Source organism: Saimiri boliviensis, chromosome 7, assembly GCF_048565385.1.
Source record: "Saimiri boliviensis isolate mSaiBol1 chromosome 7, mSaiBol1.pri, whole genome shotgun sequence".
In the NCBI taxonomy this organism is placed as follows: Eukaryota; Metazoa; Chordata; class Mammalia; order Primates; family Cebidae; genus Saimiri; species Saimiri boliviensis.
Genome location: NC_133455.1, coordinates 109,237,251 through 109,262,569, shown reverse-complemented (window position 1 = coordinate 109,262,569; position 25,319 = coordinate 109,237,251). Strand labels below are relative to the sequence as shown.

The following is a 25,319-nucleotide window of genomic DNA, read 5'->3' as shown; positions in this document are numbered from 1 at the left end:
GGCCAGGAGTGGCAGCGAAGGGAAGCAAGCCTGGGGGAGACCCAACAGCTGAGCAAGCTCGAGGCCCTGAAGGGCGCTGGAGGGAACTGTGCAGGGAGGAGGGCACAGGCAGGGAGCCCCCACTCCCCTCCAGGTTTCTGCTTCATTTGGGGTCTTCCAAGCCATGTTAATGGAGTTCTCTGGAGAATTACTAGAGGCCAGTGGGAGGCCAGCCAGTTCAGGGACAGGCCCGGCAGCCCAGGAGGGATTCCAGTGTGAACGGTCCCTGGGAATGAATAAGGAGCCTCCATGTGTCACTGGCATCAGGTTGCTTTTCCCCTCCTGGGGGTTTCCATGGCAACCAGACAGTGTCTGAGGTCCCGGAGCCGGGTGAAGGAGACCCATTGTGAAGAGGGACAGCGGAAGGTGAGGAGGGCTGACCTTTGGAAAATAATAATTACCAAAGTGAAGCAGGAATGTTCTGAGAAGAAACCTGAGGAGGCTTTGCCCTCTCTCCAGGTCAGCAGCCTCCCCCGGGACTCTGCCATCCAGAGTGGGTTGTAATTTTCAGGAAAAAATGAAAGCAAAAGCACAAGCCATTCTGGGGGGAGGGAACTTGCTGAGGCCTCCCAGGGGGAATTGGGCTGCACTGAGAGCAGGGAGGGGCAGGGTCCCCTTGCTCTTTTGCCTTGGCTTTCTGGCTTACTGAGAACAGACTGGGGCCAGAGCTGTAGTGTCACTGTTCACCCGTCAGCCCAGGCCGGAGTAAGGTGGTGCTCTGAGCTGAGCTGTTCGGAGACTTAGAAGGGAAATCAGTTCCTCAATACAATAGAAAAACAGGAGGTGGGGGAGAGCGCAGAGTCCATCCATCATCCCACAGTGCCAGGATGGCAGGATCGCCGGTCCACGCGTTTCTGATGTTGATGGAGCCGCAGGTTGCCCGTCGCTGTAGCACGTAGCTGTGCTGTGGCGTGTGGAGGCTTACGGTGTAGAGAGGAGGTGAACATAGAGGGGCAGGCATGGGAAGTCATCAGGTCATCAGCTCAGTCAGACAGGGACAGAGACGGCAGCGTGACCTGTGTGTGAATGTGCGCGTGTAATTTCGTGTCGTGCTTGCAGCTGGCCCTGCACTGTTGCCCACCCGCTAGAGGTCTGTGTCCCCGCTCTTCTTCGTTTCATCCTCCCTGTCTCTTCCCAGGGTGAAGCTGGCCCCACTGGTGCCCGTGGTCCTGAAGGTGCTCAAGGTCCTCGTGGTGAACCCGGTACTCCTGGGTCCCCTGGGCCTGCTGGTGCCTCTGTGAGTACAGCTTGTCTTTGGCCTGGGGGGTCTGGGGTCTGTGGCCTTGGAACTCTTGACTCTATACTTTGCTCTGACAGCTGTGGGCTCCAATCGCCAAACCTTCATTCTGGCCCGACGCCTGTCCCCATCTCTAGATGTATCTCCCTCTATCCCATCTTCCCCTTGAAACACTTACGGGAATGCCCCTGAAATGGACAGCACCTCTCCCAGGTCCCTGGATCTGTCCCCTGGAGGGGGTTGGGGTTCATTCTTTGCTGCTAATTTGACAATGACACTGTCTCCTTTTTCAGGGTAACCCTGGAACAGATGGAATTCCTGGAGCCAAAGGATCTGCTGTGAGTGTTGCCCCTGGACTTTGCTTCTCCAAGTGAGCCCCGTCCTGCCCTGCCCCTCTCCTGACAGCCCTCCCTTCTGCTCATGCCAACAGGGTGCTCCTGGCATTGCTGGTGCTCCTGGCTTCCCTGGGCCACGGGGTCCTCCTGGCCCTCAAGGTGCAACTGGTCCTCTGGGCCCGAAAGGTCAGACGGTAAGAGCCCAAGGTGACCCCCAAGTCCCGCTGACATCTCTGGAGTCAGACCCCATCACCCCTCTTTCCCATGCCCTCCTGCCCTGGCCTCACAGTGGCTTCCATCCGAGGCATCTTGAACAGGGGTTCTGGGGCAGGGCAGGCTCTTTGGAGAGAACCCCGTGTGAGGACCTGTCTCTCTTTTCAAGGGTGAACCTGGTATTGCTGGCTTCAAAGGTGAACAAGGCCCCAAGGGAGAACCTGTGAGTATCTGCCCCCAAGCTATTGTCTTCTCTGCTGCTGTTCCACAGGGCACAGGCCTCAGCCCCACCGCCGACCTCCTCCAGGGCTCTGTCCCCCAATCTGGGTCCTCTCGGGTTGTACCTGGAGGAGACTTAACAGGGCTGGGAAGGCCCTGATGTAGCTTCAGCTCCCATCTTTGGCTTGGCCAGTTTGAAAAGTTTGACCTTTACACCCTCTCGCTTCCCTCTGCTCTTCCATGGCTGGTCTGTTACGGCCTCTCTTCCCCAACCCCACACCCGCCTGGAACAGTTGCCAAGGCTACGTCCTTCATATGCTGAGTCGAGCCTTGCTCTGCGGCCAGGTGAAGGCTCACTCTGTTTCTCTTTTTTGCTGGTCCTCAGGGCCCTGCTGGCCCCCAGGGAGCCCCTGGACCCGCTGGTGAAGAAGGCAAGAGAGGTGCCCGTGGAGAGCCTGGTGGCGTTGGGCCCATTGGTCCTCCCGGAGAAAGAGTAAGTGAATGAGGAGGCTCCATCCCACGGGGGGCTGTGACCTCGAGAGGGAAGTGGAGTCCTTGTAGTCCGTGTTCTTGCCGAGTCCCATGACTTTTCCGCACATCATCCTCCTCTTTCTCCATCCACACCACAGGGAGAGGGAGCCTGATCCTCAGTTGTGCCCACCACTGCCAGGCTGACATGAAATAGTATGAGCTCTTCCCAGGAAGGGAAACAGGTTCCAGAAGTTAACCTCTGAGAATCCTGCAGGCCGCAGCCACTGGTCCCCAGAAATTGGGGTTGGTGGGTTAGTGAGATGGACCTGTTGGAGCCTGGCTGGGTTAGGGGCCATCCCCACTCACTGCCTCTCCTTCCTGTGGCTCCCTAGGGTGCTCCTGGCAACCGCGGTTTCCCAGGTCAAGATGGTCTGGCAGGTCCCAAGGTGAGTGGGAGAAAAGGGCTGGGGTCCCTCCCTGCATCCCTGGTCACCTGGTGTCCCACTGACTCCACGTGTGCCCTTGTGTAGGGAGCCCCTGGAGAGCGAGGGCCCAGTGGCCTTGCTGGCCCCAAGGGAGCCAATGGTGACCCTGGCCGTCCCGGAGAACCTGGCCTTCCTGGAGCCCGGGTAAGTGGCAGAGCTGCTGTTGCCCTTGGCTTCAGCCTCTGGGTGGACCCTCAGGCCCTTCCTGGCTGGCTCCCTGCAGCCCTGCACTACCAGGACTGGGGGGTCCTGGGGCCGGTCCCTGACACCGCCTTCTTCTCTCTCCTGAACAAAGGGTCTCACTGGCCGCCCTGGTGATGCTGGTCCTCAAGGCAAAGTTGGCCCTTCTGTAAGTCTCTGAGGGCTGCTGGGAGGGTGTGGGGATCTCCCTGGGGAGGCAAGGGAAAAGAGAGATGGAGTTTGGGTGGGGGAGGCCTGGAGTACTGTGAATTTTGAGAATTGCGGTAGGGGATAGACAGTAGGCAATGTGGCCAGATGTAGCCTGTGCAGTAGCCGTGAACGCTGAAAATCTCACCTCCTTATGCATTCGGGGCTTATCCTTGGGGGCATGGCGTCATCGTGCGTGCACTTTCTGGGGCAGCTTTCTAAACTCAGCGGTGCCTTGCTGCAGATGGGCCTATGGGTGCGGTGTGGTCAGTCCTAGATGCTGAGCATGTGTGGCTGGTGCCCAGTCCTGGGCCTGCCACGTAGGCCCTTAGCAGATGTTGGATGGCTGGAAGTGGTCAGAGTGTCTGTGTTCTGAGGATGGTGTTCTCTCTTTCAGGGGGCCCCTGGTGAAGATGGTCGTCCTGGACCTCCAGGTCCTCAGGGTGCTCGTGGGCAGCCTGGTGTCATGGGTTTCCCTGGCCCCAAAGGTGCCAATGTAAGTAATAATTTACTCTTCCATTTCCTTCCATGTGGTGCTGCCTGCCTCCCTGCCCTCTTGGGAAAAAGGCTGGGTCCTGAGTAGGGTTTAGCCAGGGACAGTAATGAGTGGGGCTCCTGTGCCATGGGTGGCAATGGAGGTCTGCATGTGATTTGGGGGAAATCCAGGACTCCAGAGAGCCTTGGGGCCTTTCGGCCATGACATTGTTCCATGGGGCAGTGCCCAGCAGGCTGGCTGCCATTAAGGCCTCTGAACAGAAGAGCTGGTGCTTTGCTTTATCCTTGACTCTCCGTCAGGATGTGTCCCCGAGCCTCAGTCCGTGCAGCCCACTGTGCCCCCACTCCCTCCCAAACCATCTGCCTCATGGTCCTGCACTCTCTTTCCTCCAGGGTGAGCCTGGCAAAGCTGGTGAGAAGGGACTGCCTGGTGCTCCTGGTCTGAGAGTAAGTATCCTTCCCCACCGCCCGTGGCTTGGTGCTGGCGGGGCATCTGCAGGGAGGACAGGGGAATGGCCTTCCCATGGCGTGGTCCTGGGATCCCTCGGTATTGAGTATTGATCCCCGTGGCTGCGCCCCACACTGGCTGGGCCCTTTGGGCGTCTAGACAGGGAGGCTTCTGGTTGCCGTTGGTCACCAGGCCAGGAAGCTGGGAAGGCTTCCATGCTGAAAACAGCTAAGAAAAGGCAGGACCTGGGAAGGAAGGCTGGGGAAGGTGTGGAAATGCAGTTCAGCTGGGGAATCGTGGAGGTCTGGAAACTCTGTGCCAAAAGTGCCTCTGCCCAGTCCTAGGGGACTGTAAGAGGGAAGAGAAGCATGTCATTGCATTGCATTTTATCTTCCCTTTAGGGTCTTCCTGGCAAAGATGGTGAGACAGGTGCCGCTGGACCCCCTGGCCCTGCAGTAAGTATCTGCCCAGCCTCCCCAGGTGGCCATGGGGGCAGGGGCTGGGAGGGGTGGGGGTGGTGGACCACAGGTCCATCCAGTAATGGAGCTGACAGGTGTGGATGTGAGCTGAGCTGGTACGCCAGACCCACTCTGAGCTGAGGCAGGCGTCCCAGGAGGCTGTGTGGACCCACTTTGGTGGAGAGAAGTGTGGGTGGCTGATGGGCATGCAGGGAGGCATGCACACATTGTGTGAGCCGTGAAGGAAAATGCTGTCCTGCCCACTCTGCTGGCCTCCCCCTGGGCCCCGCTAGCTGCGGCTCTCAGGCTCTCTGAACCACTGGCTCATGCCACCTTTTCTCTTCCTCTGCAGGGACCTGCTGGTGAACGAGGCGAGCAAGGTGCTCCTGGGCCATCTGGGTTCCAGGTTGGTGTCTGAACCGGGCTCTCTGTCCAGTCCTTTGCTATGCCCAGGGCTCTCTGGGGCAGCAGCAGGCACCATGGGTAGGGAGCCCACACCTCTTGCAGGACGCCAGGCACTGCGCCTTCCCTGCACCCCTGGCTCTCACTGCTGCTGCCTCCTTCCTTTGGGTCTGCCCTATACCATCCCCCATCCCAGGGGGATGGGGCAGCAAACTCACTGCATGGCTAACACTTGGCACTTTGGCTTCTAGGGACTTCCTGGCCCTCCTGGTCCCCCAGGTGAAGGTGGAAAACCAGGTGACCAGGTGAGTATGGAGCTCTTTGAACCTGCAACCTGCGTAGATGGGAAGGTCTTTTCTGATGCCTAGGAGGCAAGGACAAGAGGGCACGGGGAGCCCTGTGAGGCCTGGGGATGTCCTGGGCCCACAGTCTGAGCTCTGTCCCTCATGGGAGGAGGGACATTCAGCCCTGCCGTGGAGGATTGTCCAGGGTCTGGACATGAACCCTTCACTCCCACACATCTTTCTTTGTTCTCCAGGGTGTTCCCGGTGAAGCTGGAGCCCCTGGCCTCGTGGGTCCCAGGGTGAGTGTCCTGTTGGCCACTGCGGGCGGCCTTCTTGGGCCTGTTCTGGGCCCTACCCTTCCCTACCTCCCTGCTTTCTCCCTAGGCCTTCTCCCCCACTGCTCTTGGTTGATGGCTTTTTGGTGTCTCTGCCACAGGGTGAACGAGGTTTCCCAGGTGAACGTGGCAATCCTGGTGCCCAGGGCCTCCAGGGTCCCCGTGGCCTCCCCGGCACTCCTGGCACTGATGGTCCGAAAGTACGTGAGGCTGTGTCCTGTGGGGGCCTTCTGGGAAGCCTGGGAGGCCCACTGAGTGGGGAGAAGGGAAACAGGCTCAGGACGAATGAAGAATAGAACTGGGGGGTGGAAGACGGAGCCGGAAAGGAGGTCTGCACAGGAGGAAGGGAAGGAAGAGGGGTTTGGGGCTCTGGTTACTCAGGTTCCATGAACAGGGGCTCGGGGGAGGTGCTGCCTGCTACAGACTCCCTCTTACCTCCCTCCCCAGGGTGCATCTGGCCCAGCAGGCCCCCCTGGGGCTCAGGGCCCTCCAGGTCTTCAGGGAATGCCCGGCGAGAGGGGAGCAGCTGGTATTGCTGGGCCCAAGGGTGACAGGGTAAGTGCCGGGGTTTCAGCCTCTCACCAAAGCTGTGACTTTGCCACACTCCTGTGCCCCTTGTGTTCCCTTCCATTCCCTCGTGGCACCTGGTGATGAGGGTCCCAGTTAGCCCTGCTTGAGGAGCTTGAAGACTCCTTTCCAAAGCTCCCTGCCTCTTTAGTGACATCCTCTCCCTGTGACCCTTCATCTCGCCCCTGCCCTTCCTTACCCACCCTGAGACCACAGCAAATCCCTCTTGGGCAGGGCCTGGGCTCTACCTAGAGCCCCAGCCTGGGTGGGACTGAGCCAGCCGTGGAGGCCCGGGGGTGTCCTGCTGAGGCGGATGGTTTTTCTCTTCCCCCAGGGTGATGTTGGTGAGAAAGGTCCCGAGGGAGCCCCTGGAAAGGATGGTGGGCGAGTAAGTGAATGCGGCTGCCAGGCTGCTGGGGATTGGGATCCTAGCCCTGCACCCAGGAGATGGGGAGGGGCTGGGAAGTCTGCTAGTGGGGTCCCTGGTTGGGTCTCTGTGGGGCTGGGCAACTGCAGGGACTTCTCTGTCGAGCTGGGACCAGAGGGGGAGTGGGAGCTCTGGTGGCTGTGGGAGGGCGCACCAAGGTCTGCTGGGCGTGGGGCCCCACTGCTCGGCCAGCTCAGCCTGCCTCCCTCACTTCCACCTGCTCTCCCACAGGGTCTGACAGGTCCCATTGGCCCCCCTGGCCCGGCTGGTGCTAACGGTGAGAAGGTGAGTCCCAGCTCCCTTCCTGCCCCTGCCTTGCCTCCCTGTCATGCTCCCTTCTTGTCTCCTGCCACAGGCTGTTCTGTCTTGCCTTACTCACCACTGTCACCCTCCTGCCCGCCAGGGCTGTGAGGAGTGAGGCAGGGATCCTCTCAGAAGTGAAGCCACTGGCTGTGTGCCCTGCCTCTGGGGCAGCAGCTGGCCTGGGGGTAAAAGCGCATTTAGCAGAGGCCCTCAAGAGGGTGCGGGTGTGGGTTGCATAGTAACCCACAGGCTGTGCCAGCGTGTGTGGGGGGACCCGGAGCCCCCTTCCCACCAGCAGGACTCCCCGAATGCACTGTGCCCTCTTCCTGTCTGACTCCTCATCTTCTCACCCCTGGCTCCTCCTCCCCTCCTGGCCCTTAGGGAGAAGTTGGACCTCCTGGTCCTGCAGGAAGTGCTGGTGCTCGTGGCGCTCCGGTGAGTGTGTGCCCCTCTCAGCCTCGCTCTGCCCGAGGTTCCTGGGAGCCAGCGCAGGCCCTCATGCTGCCCTGTGGCCTTGCGTGCTGCTGGGCACTGGGTCCCTCCCTGCCTGCTGGGTCTAGGGTGGGAGGAGACATGGAAACCGAAGGGGGAAGGCACGTCACCCCTGTGGTGTGCTCAGGGTGAGGAGTTTTGGGTTAACAGAGCCTCTGCCTGCATTCAGGACTAAGGCTGCCTTCAGTTGCCCATCTCTGGGGAACAGGAGGCTGAGCGGGGCCCAAGTGGCCCTCAGAAAGGAGCAGAAGCAGGTCAAGCAGCGGGGCCTGACCTCTCACCATGCCCCCTTCTCTCACAGGGTGAACGTGGAGAGACTGGACCCCCTGGACCAGCAGGATTTGCTGGGCCTCCTGTGAGTATCTCTGTCTATTCTCCTGGCTCCCTCCACTCAGGCCTGCTCCACATCCAGCACCCTCAGGCATCAGAGCTAGTCGGGGAGGGATATGGATGCTCCTCTCCTCTCCTTTCCCACCTCCATACTAATGGAACCATCGTGTCCAGGCTAGGGTGGACACACATGCACATACTCACAGAGTCTCCTGCTCCTCTGGAAGAGCTCCGGGTCTCTGGCCTGCCCCTCACTCGCCCGCCTCTTCCCTCCCATTACAGGGTGCTGATGGCCAGCCTGGGGCCAAGGGTGAGCAAGGAGAGGCTGGCCAGAAAGGTGACGCTGGTGCCCCTGGTCCTCAGGGCCCCTCTGGAGCGCCTGGGCCTCAGGTAACATAGTGCTCCCCCAAGAACTGTTTCCTCAAGGAAGGGCTCCTGGGCCCCAGCGGGCTGCGCAGGCAGAGGATGGGTCTCAGGCCTGGGGACACTTCCGTGTCTGTGGAAGGAGCTTCCATGGTCCCCATGTGGCATGTGGGCTGCATGGTGGGGTGCAGGGACGGACAGAGGACAGGCTGACCACAGACATCCAGAACCAAGCTGCTGGTCTCCTGGGGAGGAGCGGGTGGTGGCAGGAAAAGCTTCCTGGGAGGCCAGACCCCAGACCGATGCCTGACAGCTCTGCAGATGCCTGATCGGCTTCTCCTAGAATACAAGTCTCCTGCAGCGGAGGGGCCAGGCCTGCCTGGGGCAGCTCTTCAGTCTGGGTTTTTACTGCCAAGAAAGCTGCATCTTTGAAAACCTGGGGGGTCCATTGTCAGAAGAAGCCCAATGACTTCCCTGGGCCACTGGGCCTCACTGTCTCCCTCTTTCCCTCCCAGGGTCCTACTGGAGTGACTGGTCCTAAAGGAGCCCGAGGTGCCCAAGGTCCCCCGGTGAGTGAGGCCTCTCACACCCCACCCCGCACCTCACATAGAGGCCCCAGCCCCAGAGGCTCCCATGGAGGAGGGTGCTCTGGGATGCCCCCCCACTTCTTTTCCCAGTCCTGCTTTGGCCCCCAGCCTAAGCCCTCCCACAGCCAGGTGGGAGAGAGGGCGCCTGGGGGCTGGATGCACAGGGGTCCCTGATTCCCCAGCCCAAGGCTCAGTCCCTTGCCCAGCTCCCTGAAGTGCTGACTGCGGGAGCCGGAGGCAGGGGAACGGCTCGTTCCTGCTTCTATGGCCAGACCTGGGGGCTCTTTCTCCCTCCCTGGCTCCCCCTTGCTGCTTTGCAGCCCTCGCCCTTTCCACACCAAGCTCCGAGATGCCCCTACTCGGCCCATTTGAATCTCAAACCTCCTGAGGGCTTGAGGTTCTCAGGGGCTCTCCTCTCCCCACACAGGGAGCCACAGGATTCCCTGGAGCTGCTGGCCGCGTTGGACCCCCAGGCTCCAATGTAAGTGATGCTCCTGGCATGAGAGGCACAGGCAGGCACGGATAACCTGGCCCGGCACACCCGACAGGGTCTGGAGAGCTCCAGGCCAGCCTCCACTCCTCTGAGTCCAGGAGGAGCAGCTAACTGATTATAGGAACTTACCCACTGCGGGTGGCTGGGGGCAGGGTTGTGGCCCTGCTGTTGGTCATGGGTGGCTGCTCTGCTGGCTTGGTGGGCAGGACAGGGCTGCCACGATTACGTTCATCCTGGGCAGATGTTTCTTGAGCATGTTCTGTGCGCCTGGCTTCAAGTCACTGGGTTCACCAGCACCTTGGGCAGAGGGAGCGAGTGCTGGGGGCAAGCAGAAGGCTCAGGGCTCAGAGGGGCAGGGCTGGCGCAGCTCCTGAGGGAGGGAGATTGAGGACAAAGGGAGGAGGGAGGAGGGATTCCAAACAGATGGGAGAGAGACAAGCGGCAGGGGCTGGCGCAGCTGGGGCTGGCTGCCCAGAGCTGTTAGAAGGCTGAGGAGGCAGGTTGGGGTGGGAGGTTAAGCTGCCCTTAGTGTGGGGATGTAGAGAAGCCCCCACATGCGAAACTGCTGTCGTGGAGGCCGCAGTAGCTTTGACAGCCTGAATGAGGAAGGGTGAGATTAGTCCTCACTTGCCGCATTTTCTCCTTCTAGGGCAACCCTGGACCCCCTGGTCCCCCTGGTCCTTCTGGAAAAGATGGTCCCAAAGGTGCTCGAGGAGACAGCGGTCCCCCTGGCCGAGCTGGTGACCCCGGCCTCCAAGGTCCTGCTGGACCCCCTGGCGAGAAGGGAGAGCCTGGAGATGACGGCCCCTCTGTAAGTCCTTCGCCAGGCCCATGCCGAGGCCCCTGGGAGCAGGGTTGTGAGTGGCTTCAGAGCACGGGGCAGGACAGAGCGGGGCCTTGGGGATACCAGGAATTCGGGCTGCACAGAGTGAGCTGTGCTGAGAGGGTGGGAAGAGGCCGGGCCACTGTCAGTTCTCACCTCCCGGCTCTCCTCTCTCAGGGTGCCGATGGTCCACCAGGTCCCCAGGGTCTGGCTGGTCAGAGAGGCATCGTCGGTCTGCCTGGGCAGCGTGGTGAGAGAGGGTTCCCCGGCTTGCCCGGCCCATCGGTGAGTGTGGGGTGTCCCTCCCTCCAGCTGAGCTGGGCCCTGCCTGCCAAGGCTCCTACTGCCCCCAGCACCCTGAGGACTGTCCCGTCTGCTCTCTCCCTAAGGGTCAGTGGGCCCTGGGCAGGGGCGCTTGCCATGCGCACTTATTGTCCTTGTCTCTGTCTCTGCAGGGCGAGCCCGGCAAGCAGGGCGCTCCTGGAGCATCTGGAGACAGGGGTCCTCCTGGCCCCGTGGGTCCTCCTGGCCTGACCGGTCCTGCAGGTGAACCTGGACGAGAGGTGAGCAGTGGGACCCCCTGGGGTGGCTCTGACCAGGGAGAGGGGCCCTGTTGAGTCTCTGTGCTGGGCCAGCCAGGGCAAGTCCCAGGTGGGGCCCTGGAGAAGGGGGTGCCGACAGGCCTGAGGGCCTAGGCACGTGGGAAGTTTATGGGGGAGAGACCAAGAGCTGGGAAGGAGGAGGGAAACTCGGTGAGGAAGCTTTGGCTCCAAAGTGTGAGTGAGTTGGGCAGAAGAGAAGAGACCTGAGCTTCTGACGGGGTCGGGCGCTGGGGGAGCAGAGGGGTACACGGGCAGGAAGCAGCTGTAAACGCATTCTTGTTTTCCTTTGTCCAGGGAAGCCCCGGTGCCGATGGTCCTCCTGGCAGAGATGGCGCGGCTGGAGTCAAGGTGAGTGTCTGGGGTCTGTGTGTGTGGTGGGATGGAGAGGACATGGCCTTGGGCCCGACAGCTCAGCCAGGGCTGGCAGGTTGGAACCAGCCTCAGTCTGGAAGGACCTTTTGTTTCTGACTCTTCTGGAATATTCTTCTCTGAGCCTGAGACCTCTCTCTTGACAGGGTGATCGTGGCGAGACTGGTGCCGCGGGAGCTCCTGGAGCCCCTGGGCCCCCTGGCTCTCCTGGACCCGCTGGTCCAACTGGCAAGCAGGGAGACAGAGGAGAAGCTGTGAGTATCCTGAATTGAGTAAAAGCCGCCTTTCCTTGTGCGGTGAGGCCGAGGCAGTCTGGGTTCTTGGTCTCTGGCCATGGAGTGGTGGCCTCAGTGCCCAGCTGGGGGCAGATACAGAGGAGGCTCCCACCCGTCCTGGCTTTTCTCTGACGCTGCTCTCTCTCCTCAGGGTGCACAAGGCCCCATGGGACCCTCAGGACCAGCTGGAGCCCGGGGAATCCCGGTGAGTATCCAAGTGTCCTGCACTGAGTCCCCACTAGGGGCAGGCCTGGAGGGCAGCCGGGACCCTGTGGTTCCGGGGACCCCTCGGCTTGGGTGGGACAGGATGGGGCTGCTGGCCCTGACCTGACTCAATCTGTGTCTGCCTTGTTCCCAGGGCCCTCAAGGCCCCCGCGGTGACAAAGGAGAGGCTGGAGAGCCTGGCGAGAGAGGCCTGAAGGGACACCGTGGCTTCACTGGTCTGCAGGGTCTGCCTGGCCCCCCTGTGAGTGTCACCGCCTGTGTGGGGCTTCCCGAGGCCTCCTGCCACTCAGAGCCCACTTGAGCTCCCCATGCTGCCCAGACAGCTTGAGTTCACTCTAAGCAGTTGCCAGGACTTCCTCAGGGCTGTGGGGAGGAGGAAGCGGAAAGGGAAGGGGGCTGGGACAGAAAGCCGCTCCCCCAGCTCCCAGGATATAGATCGACATGTCTGTGCTGACCGCGGCCCTTCGTCTCTTCCTTCTACGCAGGGTCCTTCTGGAGACCAAGGTGCTTCTGGTCCTGCTGGTCCTTCTGGCCCTAGAGTAAGTGACATGGAGTTGGGAGGTGGAGGGAGCCTTCAGAGGGTGCAGGCCTGGTGTTCCCATGGTGAGGGAAATGCTGCTGCTTCTGGGGAAGCCCTGGGCTCAGGGGTCCTCACTCAGCAGTGGGGGCAGGACTGGCTCATGTGACTATGGCCAGAAAAGGACCTGAGGCCACAGTAGCTGTAAGACAAACATGGCAGCTGTGGCTGTCAGACACACCGCTGGTAATAGCAGTTTACAAAGAGCCTAGGAGGGTAGGGAGCCATGGAGCTATCCTGCTGGTTCTTGGTCAGATAGAGCCAGCTCAGGGTTCCCAAACGGAGCACGTGAGGAATTGGGGGTGGAGTGGCTTGTGCTATCAGGACAGTCACCTACCCAGCCCCAGTGACTTCCAGCCTTCCCTGTGGTGACTACTCTTTCCTCATGACCTCTCTGTCTTGCAGGGTCCTCCTGGCCCCGTTGGTCCCTCTGGCAAAGATGGTGCTAATGGAATCCCTGGTCCCATTGGGCCTCCTGGTCCCCGTGGACGATCAGGCGAAACCGGCCCCGCTGTAAGTGTCCTGACTCCTTTCCTACTGTCTAGGTGTCCCCAGCATCTGGGAGGCTTGAGCTCTTTGTTGCTCAGGGCCTCTATTAGGGCATCAGCCTGCAGCCAACAGTGATGCCATCCTTTATCCTGAGGTCTCCTCAGAGGTTCACAGGGCTCATGATCAGTGCTGGGAAACTGAAGGGAGGGGCTAAAGAAGAAATAGGCATGGTGCTGTGGTTTCCTTCGTCTTGGGCAGCTGCACCTCTACCTCACCCATGGGGCTGGGAAGAGGGACACTCTAGTACATTCTAGCAAATGGGGATGGACACGGAGGGGCACTTTCCCACAATCCTGGCTGATCTCTCTGTTTTCTGCTGCAGGGTCCTCCTGGAAATCCTGGACCCCCTGGTCCTCCAGGTCCCCCTGGCCCTGGCATCGACATGTCTGCCTTTGCTGGCCTTGGCCAGAGAGAGAAGGGCCCCGACCCCCTGCAGTACATGCGGGCCGACCAGGCAGCCGGTGGCCTGAGACAGCATGACGCTGAGGTGGATGCCACCCTCAAGTCCCTCAACAACCAGATCGAGAGCATCCGCAGCCCCGAGGGCTCCCGCAAGAATCCTGCCCGCACCTGCCGAGACCTGAAACTCTGCCACCCTGAGTGGAAGAGCGGTAAGCTTGGAGGACAGGATCCCTTGCCCCAGGGAGGAGGGAGGCAGCTCATTAGGCACAGCAGCAAGGGAGGAGACGCCCCCTAGTACAGGGCAGAGCTGGGCCTAGAAGGTTCTGCCAGAGGGTTGCTCTCTCATTTCACAGCAGAGAAGCTGCAGCCTTGGCACCTGTCTTGCCATGGCTGCCTGGCTGAGGCGCCCTCACAGTGAACTCCCACCCATCAGCTGGGTGCTGCTCCTGCCCTCCTGGCTTGTGTTCTTCCTTAGGGCTGGACTTCACTCATGCAGATCTCCCTGTCCCTGCATCCTCCCAGGTCTCCCTCCTCCTTTCAGGCCACGTGTGAACCTCATCCCTTGTCCCTGTAGGCCTTTCTGTCTCTTTCAATCAGGGCTAGCCCTCTCCAGCCTTTGTGTCTGTGCCTGTCTGAGCCCCATGGGTGCTGCCTCTTCCCCCTGCAGGAGACTACTGGATTGACCCCAACCAGGGCTGCACCTTGGATGCCATGAAGGTTTTCTGCAACATGGAGACTGGCGAGACCTGCGTCTACCCCAACCCAGCCAACGTTCCCAAAAAGAACTGGTGGAGCAGCAAGAGCAAGGAGAAGAAACACATCTGGTTTGGAGAAACCATCAACGGTGGCTTCCACGTGAGTACCTGGGTGCCCTAGGTGATGAGCAGAGATGGCTTCTCAAACTCTTTCTTCTCTTCTCCCTGGGAGCTTTTAGCACCTTCCCCACATTTTCCTCCAGTTTTCTGTTAGGCTTGAGAGGAGGGAAAGAGGAGGAAGAGTATTTTTTTTCCTGTGTGGAGGTGGGAAAGAGGTCCTCCGAGCTTGCTCCACTCCTAGAAGCAAAAATGTCCAACTGGCTCCCTGCTGTCCCAGTACCCTTGAGCTCCTTGAACCCTGAACTCTTGGCAGCCCCCACAGCCCCTGGTCTCACTGAATGCCGGCTCCCAGGCCTCACACTGCCACTCTCTGTCCCAACAGTTCAGCTATGGAGATGACAACCTGGCTCCCAACACTGCCAACGTCCAGATGACCTTCCTACGCCTGCTGTCCACGGAAGGCTCCCAGAACATCACCTACCACTGCAAGAACAGCATTGCCTACCTGGATGAAGCAGCTGGCAACCTCAAGAAGGCCCTGCTCATCCAGGGCTCCAACGACGTGGAGATCCGGGCAGAGGGCAATAGCAGGTTCACGTACACTGCCCTGAAGGATGGCTGCACGGTGAGTGGGGCTGGCTGGGGCTGCAGGGAGAAGAGCTGCCTGTGCCTGGGCTGCCTGGAGCAGGGCTGAGGGTTGGCCACAGCAGCTGTCAGGTCTGAAAGTGACAGGATCATCAGAGGCATGAGTTTGAGGGGTCATGTACAGAAGATAAGCTGAGTGACAGGTGAGGGAGAGGCACATATCATTCCATCTTCTCCATTCCCCTGGCTCAGGGGACTAAAACCATACAGGGTACCCAGTGACTGTTGTAGAAGTGTTCTGGCAATGTGTACAGAGTGAATAAGCAGTCACAGGTTGGGAGCGCAATCTGGGGAGTGGGAAGGAGGTGCAGGGCAGGGTGGAGGAGGGCTCTGCTGCTAAGGATAGATTTTGAAGTGGAGATGCCTTTGGCAAGCCAAGAAGAGGTCTCCGGAGTCCCCTCAGTGTGGTTCAACCTTATGGGCCCTGATACTCACCAGCTGTGCAGTTTTGGGCTCCTGGGCAGCTGGAACTGGGTAGCAAGGTGTCTACTAAACAGGGCCTCCTCCTTGCCTCCCCTAGAAACACACCGGTAAGTGGGGCAAGACTGTCATCGAGTACCGGTCACAGAAGACCTCACGCCTCCCCATCATTGACATTGCACCCATGGACATAGGAGGGCCCGAGCAGGAATTCGGTGTGGACATAGGGCCAGTCTGCTTCTTGTAAAAATCCAAACCCAGAAACAACACGATCCGTTGCAAACCCAAAGGACCCAAGTACTTTCCAATCCCAGTCACTCTAGGACTCTGCACTGAATGGCTGACCTGACCTGACGTCCATTCATCCCACCCTCTCACAGTTCGGACTTTTCTCCCCTCTCTAAGAGACCTGAACTGGGCAGACTGCAAAATCAAATCTCGGTGTTCTATTTATTTATTGTCTTCCTGTAAGACCTTCGGGTCAAGGCAGAGGCAGGAAACTAACTGGTGTGAATCAAACGCTCCCTGAGTAACTGCTCCCAGCCCAGGCCAGAAGGCCCCCCTTCAGGTGCCGGGCGCAGGAACTGTGTGTGTCCTACACAATGGTGCTATTCTGTGTCAAACACCTCTGTATTTTTTAAAACATCAATTGATATTAAAATGAAAAGATTATTGGAAAGTACCTATTGACTTGTGGTTTCTTCTTCAGTTTGTTTTTCGTTAGTCCTCCATTCTGTAGGCATGCCCAAACAGCAGTCTTGAGGACTTCTTCTCTTGATTTTTCAACCTGGAGTAAGGACGCTGAAGCCACACTGCCAGGGTTAGCAACCTCACACAAACACAAGTTTGCCTCTCTGGTAAACCTTGGCACTATATGAAACCCACTGGTAAACAGGACCAGAGACCAACATTTGGGAAGGGAGGTATGCCAGAGGGGTGGCATTGCTCTTGAAGGTAAACACGGAACACAGCTCTATGGCCCATTAGTGGAAGAGGCGATTCCCTGCCAGCTTAGGGTCTAAGACCACACGTGGGCTGCATCCTGCTGGATGGGAGAGGTGGGAGATACAACCTTGAGAAAAAGGAGGAGATAGGGGAGTGAATCCTGTAGGGGCCCGTGGTTAAATGCACACAATCAGTCTGAGGGATCTACTTGTGTCCCTCTACAAGACTTTTAGTTTCAGGTCAAGGAGAGGTGGAAGTGTGACTTGCCCCACCCATACTCCTCTTTCCTGCCCCCACCCCTTGGGCCCCCATTCTTCACTCCCTGGGCCTGCACTTACAAGTCTCCACTGACTCTGAACATCAGGCTTAAGAATGGGCTGCTTCCCATTTCTTCCCACTCTCGGGTGTCCTCTCCCTTTCAATGACTTAGACAGGTGGCCACAATGAGCATGCTGTCTCCTTCTCTAGTAGTGGGCCATGGTGATGGGAACATGCAAAGTGAGTGGGAGACTCTAAACCAATCAGAGTTGAGGGCAGTAGTATTTTAAAGTAAATTTCCAGATATTTGGCACAGCTGATAAACCAGAGAGCTACCCCTTTCTCTGCCCGCTTCTCCCATCCCTGCTCCTGCTTCCTCCAGGTTAAGGTTGACAGCTTTTCTATTAAATAATAAAAATAAATAAAACATTTTTGTTGGATTTGTATGTATTAATACTCAATTTCTGATATAAATTATCACCAAATAATTATAATAATATATACTGATATATTATTATATAATACATAAAATATGTACCCAGGTTTATATATGTATATGTGTATGTGTATATATATATATATATATATATATATACACATATACACCTATAATAATAGGTACTACCCCACCAGAGTTTGTCTATGACAAAGGAGTAAAATGAAAACATGATCACTGAAAACACATAATTAGAATAGCCATCTCATAATTTCAAATAAATAACACTTCCACCTACCAAGAGTGCTAATTGGGGTCAGAAGAGAGCAGGTGGTATATATGGGTTCCCAGCTGGAGCTATAGAGAGTCGAGCTCTGTTCCAACATGTCGGTCAAACTCCAGGGCCTACTTACTCTTAATGAAGTCATTCAGTAGATTGTGACCATCAGCCTAGACTTCTGCAAGAGCAGTCCCAGGATCAAGGTGATTCTTCACAGTTCACCTGCTTCTTGAGTGCCTAGTAAAACCTAGAAATAATAGCAGCTGCTCCCTAGGTCACTGCAACATGAAGCAACAGGAAGAGCCCAGGGCAGTGCAAAGAAAGTTCTGCCTCTGCCTGCACTAGGGTCAGATGGAACTCGCCACCCTGGCTGGCAGGGCTGTGCTCCCTTGTCTTTCCCTGGCCCAGAGGGGAAGGTGAGAATAACCAGGATTGTTACTAACTTCTGTGATCCCTGATGCCTCCAGAAAGGCAGATAGTCTCTCTGGTCAGAGTAACCTGTTGGATAAATTCCCGACCCCAGCAGTACTGAGTGGACAGACCCGGCTTGCTGATTGCAAGGGGCTGGGTCAGGCTTTCCCTCTCTCGAGCCTCCTCATCTCTGTGGAAGTGTCTGGCATCAAAGGCTTTGGATTAGGAGTCAGCAGTCCCAGCTCCAGCTAAGATTTACTGCCAAGTCCCCTGTGCACATCACAGAACTTCTGAAATGGGTCCCCTTTTAAACAATTGAAAGAACACAGAATCTTAAAGGACTGCTAACCAGGTAATAAAGAATTTTACTTATCAAGGCAAAGAATAAGGATTATTTTGCCCAGAGAAAATACCTGGGACCCTATTGATTCATGTAGTGCTTTAACCAAATAGGCTGATTCTTTTAATAACTTCTTTCACACTTTGGGCTAGAATCCCTGCGAGTTGACCCTGAGATCGTGAAGGTCCTACATTGAGGTAACTGGGGTTGCAGAATAGTTGGTGGAGGTAAACTGTAGCCTTTTTAAGGTCTGGTGAGCAGAAAAGGCTTGTGATGGTGTTTTAAACTCTAGCTATGACTCTGGACGAAATGCATTTGAAATTGCAATCCTGTGCTCAATAAATACTTTCTGGAATGAGTAAATACATGAATGGAGACTTCTGTATGCAGCAGCTCTTCAGCCAGGTGATCTGGTCTAAGTAGTTTGAGGTAAGAAAGAGATCATAGTATAGGCCAAGCCAGAAGCTACGAAGAGATAGTTAGCAAGGCCTCTCTCTAAGAGACACACTCTGCAAACTTCAATCCATTGGGAACACAATGGTGATGACAATGACATTAAAGCCAGCCACTTCCTTTCTAGTCAGGGTTGCTGAGAGAACATTCCAGGCATTTGTTCAGGAATTGACAGACACTACAATAAAGCTATGCAGAACACCCCAAAGTGCAGTATGGGATGTTAATAATGTAAACGGGTACGGGAACTGATAGTATTGTAACATCACATTTATTGCTATATGTTTTAAAAATGTGAGTGTTCTCATTCTAATATCATAGCTGGGTTTTGAGATAATATCGAAAGCAAGAAATGTTACTAAGGCATATGGTCATAAAAAATGTTTCAAAACTGAAGTACCAGAGTATCTTTTTCAAAATTCCATGAAAAATATGCTACACAGGCTATTTGGAAAATAAGAAAACTAAAAAGAAAATGTAGCAATGTCAACATCTTCATATGTTTAGGGCATGTTCTGATTAGGGCAACATTCTCAAAAATGGTGCACATTTGCTTCCGTGCAAGTGATGATGGCCCATCATCAATCCACGTCAGTCATCACTGTCATGTACAAGTATCCCCACGTGCTCCAGAGCAACAACAAAACTGGTATCAGCCCTCAGCTTCTGGTTTCCTCCATCATGGTTGAAGTCAGCCAAACATGAAATTTAGCCTTAGTTTGAAGATTCAGACTATAAAGATCATTAAGCAAATATTGAAAACCAAGCTATGGGAATGGAGACAAAAACTAATATACAACCCAGCCACCACCTGTTGTAGGATTTCCTGAGGTCCCAGTGCTATGGGAAGAGCTGACTTCTGACACCTGACTACTCAAAGTTCCTTAACTAGATTCTCTGCCATCCTGGGGCTGTAGCCTAACGTTTGGTGGCAGAGCAGGTGAAGAGAACCCAAGAAATCTTACCACCTCAAACCAGGATGTCTTATTCAAGACTGAATTCCAACCCCAAGGGGCACTGAGTGCTCTGTCCTGGAAGGGAACAGGGCAGCCCCGTGCCCTGAGAGTCAATTCAATGGGGGGAAATGAGACTGCTTGCTGTGACAGAAACTCATGGGAACGGGAGGACAATTGGGGTGCAGTCTCTTTCCTCCCATCCCATCCTGACCCACTTGGCAGGAAACTATTCTACGGTTCCCCCAGAGGTGCCTACGAAGACACCCAGGCAATCAGAGACACAGATCAATCAAAAGCAGGGTTTATTTTTCTATCAAATCCCCAATCCATGTTCCAGCCAATGGATGAAGGGTGAATCAAGCCCACATAGACTCTTGATAAAAACAATTCTAACTTTCTACCCAAAAAAAAAAAAAAAAAAAAGCCAACACACTATTTTCTTTCTTTTTGAAAAGCTCCCAGGCCTCTGGGAATAGATGGAACAAATTCACACCTTGAATGGGTCTGTTTTCTCTTAGGTATTCAGATGGTCCCTTTCTGCTGCCACTTCTGCACAGATGAGGCACTGATAATGGCCTGCAGCTCGCTCAGTCCTAGTTCCACATCACTCCATGGTTTGATAACCAGGCCCCAATCAATGGAGAACCAAGTTATGATTTCCATTTATAATGCCCTAAGAAGAGCTGAAAAGATCTGTATTAAACTCTGCAAACCTTTATTGAGTGCCAACTATTTGCTGGGCACAGGCTAGGCACTGGGCAGTGATTCTGCTGGTTCTGAGAAACATGAATGGTACCATAGAGAGGCGTTTCCTCCTAAGTGGCAGGAGGATGTTTGCTGGGAGTTAAGTGAACCAATTCTTCCTCTGCTTACACCACCTGGGCGTAGGTACAGAACTCCGGCCTTGGGAACAGATGCTGTGCTCTCTTCTACAGGTGCTGTGTGGAAGAACCAACAGCAGTTGTTAAATAGCTGTGGAATTTCCTCCACAATCCACATAGTGATGTGTCTCCAAGGAGCTCTGGGTCATGAGGCCAATGTATGAAATCTTCACTGAAGTTCTAGGGAAAATAAAAAGAAGAATAATTAATTATGTTTGGGGGATGAAATAAGCAAGAAAAATGTCTCAGGAAGTTTTTTGCAAGTTCAGGCAACAATATCCATGGGCCCCAGGCATACAGTCTCACAGTTATGTAACCAGGAGGCCAGATCTTTCCACGTTCACAGAGATACTGTGCCAGGAGGTGATCCTTTAAATAAGGGTTCTCAATTGGGAATGATTCTACCCCACAGGAGACTTCTGGCAATGTATGAAGACATTCTGGGCTGTTACAACTGAGGGCTGGGGGGTTTACTATTGGGATCTAGTGGGTAGAGGCCAGAAACACTGTTAAATATCCTACAATGCACAGAACAGCCCCCTACAACAAAGGTCTGGGCCAAAATGTTAATAGCGCCAAGGCTGAGAAACCCTGCTCTAACCCCTCTTCACGTCTGCAGCAGAGTCTTGTCATTTGCAAATACAACAGTCACGGTTCCAGAAATAACCCTAAAGGTCCATGACATGTGGTAATTTGTGTGGCTAGAGAGGAACTCTGGTCAAATCCCCAGTACTCACATCTTGAGAAGGTTTTCTGTTCATGACTGGTCTCATTAGGATTCTGAGGGGATCATGTGTTTACTTAAACTAGGCCCCATTTTATGGAGAAAATGGCTCAGGGTGACTCTAGTGATTTGTGAAGGACATGTGGACACTGTGTTTAGAGAACACCAAGAGTCTACTGTATCTGTGCCTGTGAGGCATCAGGTGTCCCTTCGGGCTAGGTGCCTCTGCCCTGCGGTCACACAGGGACCTCCTGAGCAAAGGTGGTAAGCTCACATGGTCCGACAGGCCGCAGGATTGGGAACAGAGACGTACCGCATGAAGATCACTATGTTGTGCACCAGGATATCAGGAACCGTGCAGAAGAAGCTACCAAACAGCAAATATGGAAGGAGTCAGTTTTTTGTAAAAAAAAAAAAAAAAAAAAAGCATCAGCAGAAGAGTACGGAGTTATACTGTCCTATTTGGGGTGCCTCCCTTCCCCCCACCTAAGTGCTGCCAAGGCTCGTCAGCTCTGAGTCTCTCTACCGTCCTTTTCATCCTCCCACATCGCCGTACTTTTTTGGTTTTTTTCAAACTGATCAGGAAAGTGCTGGAGCTTGGTAACGTTTTTAGTGGTTTAATGTTCTCTTTTAGAAATTCCAGCACTTCGTTCACATATCAAATAATACATTCTTCAAATAAATCTCGAGACAGTCAAAGCCAGGGAATCTATAGGCCAAAAGCTGAGACTTAGGGCAGGACCAGGCCCAGTCAATGGAGTATGACTTTGAATCCCCTTCCTTCAGCAGAGAGCACACACACAGAGAACAGTGTCCTTACTACACATAGGAAAATGGTCCTCCCATCTCAGCCTTCCCGGTAAAATTCACCTGAAAATAAGACACCAGAGTCGGTCTGTGGCCAAGCAGACTTGACACAAAACAGTATTATTACGAGCAATCCAAAGACCTGGTCATTTTTTCATCGTATACAAAATACTTCCCTGAAATTGTCCCTAATATAATCTATGAGCCTCTAATAGCTACTGCCAATCTCTTCCCTTTTAGAAAAAAAAAAAAAAATATATATATATATATATATATATATATATATATTTAAAGACGGGATTTCACCATGTTGGTCAGGTTGGTCTTGAACTCCCGACCTCAGGTGATCCGCCCACCTTGGCCTCCAAAGTGCTTGGATTACAGGTGTGAGCCACCCTGCTCGGCCCAACCTCTTCCCTTTTGAGAGGCCAGTGAGGGCCAGGCACAGTGGCTTACGCCTGTAATCCCAGAACTTTGGGAGGCCATGGCGGGCAGATCATGAGGTCAGGAATTCGAGACTAGCCTGGCCAACATGGTGAAACCCCGCCTCTACTAAAAATACAAAAATTAGCTGGGCGTGTTGGTGCTTGCCTATAATCCTAGCTACTCAGGAGGCTGTGGCAGGAGAATTGGTTGAACCCAGGAGGCAGAGGTTGCAGTGAGCAGAGATCGTGCCACCATACTCCAGCCTGGATCCATCTCAAAAGAAAAAACAAGACTCCATCTCAAAAAAAAAAAAAAAAAAAAGGGGTGGGGGAGAGAGAGGCCAATGGACCTCAGGCTATAACACTGCTGCTGCTTAATTTGCAGCAAGTCTTTTTCTCTTACAAATTATTCTGCTCCCCAAAATGCTTAAATGCTAGCTGGGTTTTCTCATAATTATTCATAATTACAGGGCCCGTCAGGTCTTCCTCATCACCAGTTCCTACAAGTAGGAATGAGGAGACAGCTACGGCATTCCCGCAGCCCCTCCTCCTCTCTTAGGCCTGTGGCACAAGGTTCCTAAAAGAAAAGCCTACCAGTTGCTCACTCCGAGGTGGAATGCGGGAGACGTTAGTAGTCACGTATGTACCGACCACTGTGTTCATGTACTGAATCTGGCTGGACAGGCTGGTCACTGCCACTGGGTAGAAGTTGGAGTTCCTGATTTTCAGGGTGGCCTACATCAGGGCAAGTGAGGAAACAAAGTAAGTGTCCTGGATCCAAGCCTCGCAGGCATACAACCCAGGGAATAAGACTGTAAAGCTTACCATGATGGTGAGAATTACAAGTGAGTCTTGCGTATTAAATGTGACTTTCACCACTTTGATGCCATCATCATCCACAAGGACTGAATGTGGAAACAGGAAGAAAACCACCAAACCAGATGCCAAGAGACAAAGCAGGACAGACAGGAGGACGTACTGCTTCCTGCAAATGACACAGCACATGACCGACCCGGTTATCAAGGTTCAAAGTGTCAAGATTAAACACAAAACCAGGAAGGAGAAGGGAGTGCAAGGGAAGTTCCAAGAGCCAGAAAACAAACCAGTCAAGAAGCAGCGAAGCAGGAGAAATCTTTTAAAACTCCTCTGAACACTGCACTCTGGGCCGAAAAGCTGAAGAAAGGAGCCACGTAGACAGAGACATTCCCACTCCTCCCAGAACACCCCATTTTCCGAGTTTCTTCTAATTCCAGACCTTGGCCTTCAAAAAATTTCCAGCTTCAAGTTTCTTTTCCCAGATTGTGATGGGGGGAGAGATATCTTCCCCATTTTATAAATGGGGGATTTATTAAAAATGCATGTAGTTTGCAAAGAATTAACTGGCATTCATACATATTGAAACAGATTAGGGACAGAAGCAGGTATTAACAGGTGAGAGGCAGTTAACTCACGTTCGCTGAGGCCGCAATCTCTGATCACTGTGTGGGATCAAAGCCACCAACTCATTTACTTGCTCTAGAAAAGAGCCAAACAATTATTTTGTAAATCCCATGTGTTGGTAGAACTTGCCTTCACGTCTCACTTGAGCCTGCCACAACAAGTATTCTTCTGGAAGGAGACATTTTTTAAAATACTAGTGAAATTCACATTTTGGGTCTAATGAACAAGAAACAAGAGAATGCCACAAATTATAAAACATCTGTCAGTGCTGCCAGGGTAGTGATATGGAAGTTGAAAAACCCGGGATCCTGTTCTGGCTTTACACGGGCTTGTCAGAGTCGCTGAACCTCTCAAGACCATGGTTTCCTCCCCTTTCATACAGAGGCTTTGGAGTAAATGATTTCTAAGGTTCTTACCAGCTCTAAATTTCCATGACTTTCCAGCCAAACTGTTAAAGACTTTCTGAGGGTCAACTTAGTAATAGTAATAGATGATCCCGTACCAAGGCTGAGCATTTGTCTCTCTCTCCTGACCCGATATATTTTTCTGACCTTAGGCTGTTAAGGATTAGCTATCCATTTCCTTGAAAAGCAGCTTTCAAGATGGTTCCCCCGCAAAGCTGTCCCAATCCTTGTGAGTGACAGCAATAAAGAAATGTGCCTGTCAACAAATACCACAATACAGAGCAAACTGAATGCTCCAACCTCAGGAAAAGAACAAGAGTGGAGGTAAAGGAAAGAAGAAAGGGTTTGAAATATAAGGAGAGGAAGAGAAGTTGTGAAACTGCCCAAGTGTATTAAGTCAGCTGGGCTGGCTCCTGTTCAGGGCACTGTCTCTATTATGGTATTACTGCCTATAAGAAAAGTTGTCTGGGCAGACGAAGAACCCCTGAGGGTATCTTGGGATTCTCATCAGGGAATCATCCCTCCCTGATCACCTGTTGGAATGTATCCTGTCCCCTGGCAGGTAAGACAGGTGATGCTATCTCTCCCCGTGAATTCCACGTATGGGAACTGAGCAATGGCTTCTTCCTGCTCTCGTTCAGCCAGCAAATCCTCCCTGTCATCTTCTTGCTTTTCCCTGCAGGAGGCGGGGCGAGCAGCAGCGGAATGCTGAGACCCCATGGCCTTGATGTGCTACTGGTGTCATGTCCTAAGATGAAAAGAGTGGAGCACGTTAGTGGCCCCACTACATCACGACAGAAATCGCTTCTTTCTATAAGAAAAGTAAAAAGGCAAACACGACAAGTTGCCGCCCCTGAGTATGATCCCAACACCTGCACGATGTCTATCGGGACCCTCGTTTTGTCACACTGCTCTCCACTCCTCTCTTACCCGCCACACACAGCCGGCGGGGGTGGGGAGGGAGGACGGGGCCTGCCTTCTGCGCACCTGCCTCGGTCCTCACCGCCCTGGGACTCGGGGCACCCCCGCTCCCACCTGGTCCAGCCTCGCCCCTTCCTCTTCACTATCTGTAAGCTCTGTGCCCTCCTCGAGCAACAAACAACAGGCACCAAGTTAATAACGGGCCTTAACGATTCCCATTCTTCGCCACCCCCAGCCGGGAGGCGGGCTCAGGACACGCCCCCTGGAAAAAGCGACGACCTGAGCCCACCATAGAGGCCCAGGCAGGAGCGAACGCCAGCGTCTCAGACCTGCAGGGCACGAACTCCCGGCAGCTCCCCTCCGACCGCTGCCCCGGCCACCTGCCAGCTCGAGGACTCACCAGCCTCTCGGGTCGACAGAGAGGCACGCACGCCGCGCGCAGGCGCCGAAGACCTAGTCGGCGCCGGGGACGCAGGGGCGCGCTCGCGCGTGCGCGCTTCAGGACTCGAGGGCCTTCCCGTCCACAACGCCGCTGTCGCGCTCCCTCGGCTCCGGTAGAGGGCGGC

At 54.7% G+C, this 25,319-nt stretch overlaps 2 protein-coding genes across 4 annotated transcripts in view; one reads left to right on the top strand and one right to left on the bottom strand.

The window, feature by feature from the left end:
- The window catches only part of COL2A1 (collagen type II alpha 1 chain), a 30,935-nt gene extending 15,600 nt beyond the window's left edge, over window positions 1-15,335 (top strand). For both annotated transcript variants that reach the window (XM_003941445.4, XM_003941444.4), the window contains 36 exons: window positions 1,178-1,276; window positions 1,570-1,614; window positions 1,707-1,805; window positions 1,994-2,047; window positions 2,429-2,536; window positions 2,907-2,960; window positions 3,045-3,143; window positions 3,295-3,348; window positions 3,784-3,882; window positions 4,275-4,328; window positions 4,731-4,784; window positions 5,140-5,193; window positions 5,441-5,494; window positions 5,728-5,772; window positions 5,910-6,008; window positions 6,256-6,363; window positions 6,710-6,763; window positions 7,034-7,087; window positions 7,487-7,540; window positions 7,899-7,952; window positions 8,210-8,317; window positions 8,806-8,859; window positions 9,305-9,358; window positions 10,020-10,181; window positions 10,371-10,478; window positions 10,649-10,756; window positions 11,090-11,143; window positions 11,311-11,418; window positions 11,591-11,644; window positions 11,798-11,905; window positions 12,150-12,203; window positions 12,647-12,754; window positions 13,113-13,401; window positions 13,860-14,047; window positions 14,390-14,632; window positions 15,173-15,335. In XM_003941445.4, coding sequence (XP_003941494.1) covers window positions 1,178-1,276; window positions 1,570-1,614; window positions 1,707-1,805; window positions 1,994-2,047; window positions 2,429-2,536; window positions 2,907-2,960; window positions 3,045-3,143; window positions 3,295-3,348; window positions 3,784-3,882; window positions 4,275-4,328; window positions 4,731-4,784; window positions 5,140-5,193; window positions 5,441-5,494; window positions 5,728-5,772; window positions 5,910-6,008; window positions 6,256-6,363; window positions 6,710-6,763; window positions 7,034-7,087; window positions 7,487-7,540; window positions 7,899-7,952; window positions 8,210-8,317; window positions 8,806-8,859; window positions 9,305-9,358; window positions 10,020-10,181; window positions 10,371-10,478; window positions 10,649-10,756; window positions 11,090-11,143; window positions 11,311-11,418; window positions 11,591-11,644; window positions 11,798-11,905; window positions 12,150-12,203; window positions 12,647-12,754; window positions 13,113-13,401; window positions 13,860-14,047; window positions 14,390-14,632; window positions 15,173-15,319 — 3,342 coding nt within the window. In that variant the 3' untranslated portion in view covers window positions 15,320-15,335. The remainder of the gene's footprint in view (window positions 1-1,177; window positions 1,277-1,569; window positions 1,615-1,706; window positions 1,806-1,993; window positions 2,048-2,428; window positions 2,537-2,906; window positions 2,961-3,044; window positions 3,144-3,294; window positions 3,349-3,783; window positions 3,883-4,274; window positions 4,329-4,730; window positions 4,785-5,139; window positions 5,194-5,440; window positions 5,495-5,727; window positions 5,773-5,909; window positions 6,009-6,255; window positions 6,364-6,709; window positions 6,764-7,033; window positions 7,088-7,486; window positions 7,541-7,898; window positions 7,953-8,209; window positions 8,318-8,805; window positions 8,860-9,304; window positions 9,359-10,019; window positions 10,182-10,370; window positions 10,479-10,648; window positions 10,757-11,089; window positions 11,144-11,310; window positions 11,419-11,590; window positions 11,645-11,797; window positions 11,906-12,149; window positions 12,204-12,646; window positions 12,755-13,112; window positions 13,402-13,859; window positions 14,048-14,389; window positions 14,633-15,172) is intronic.
- Window positions 15,336-19,436: 4,101 nt separating this feature from the next.
- On the bottom strand, window positions 19,437-25,221 carry TMEM106C (transmembrane protein 106C). Of its 2 annotated transcripts, none has more exons than XM_003941446.4 (8): window positions 25,154-25,221; window positions 24,366-24,580; window positions 23,440-23,503; window positions 22,814-22,973; window positions 22,583-22,723; window positions 21,577-21,626; window positions 21,070-21,123; window positions 19,437-20,212 (listed from the first exon to the last, which is right to left on the bottom strand). In XM_003941446.4, exons 2-8 carry the CDS (start codon window positions 24,550-24,552, stop codon window positions 20,116-20,118), a joined length of 753 nt encoding a protein of 250 aa, XP_003941495.1. In that variant the 5' UTR covers window positions 24,553-24,580; window positions 25,154-25,221; the 3' UTR covers window positions 19,437-20,115. The 2 variants fall into 2 exon arrangements, with proteins under 2 accessions (XP_003941495.1, XP_003941496.1); XM_003941447.4 differs by having other exon boundaries at window positions 25,083-25,192.
- Window positions 25,222-25,319: the final 98 nt, after the last annotated feature.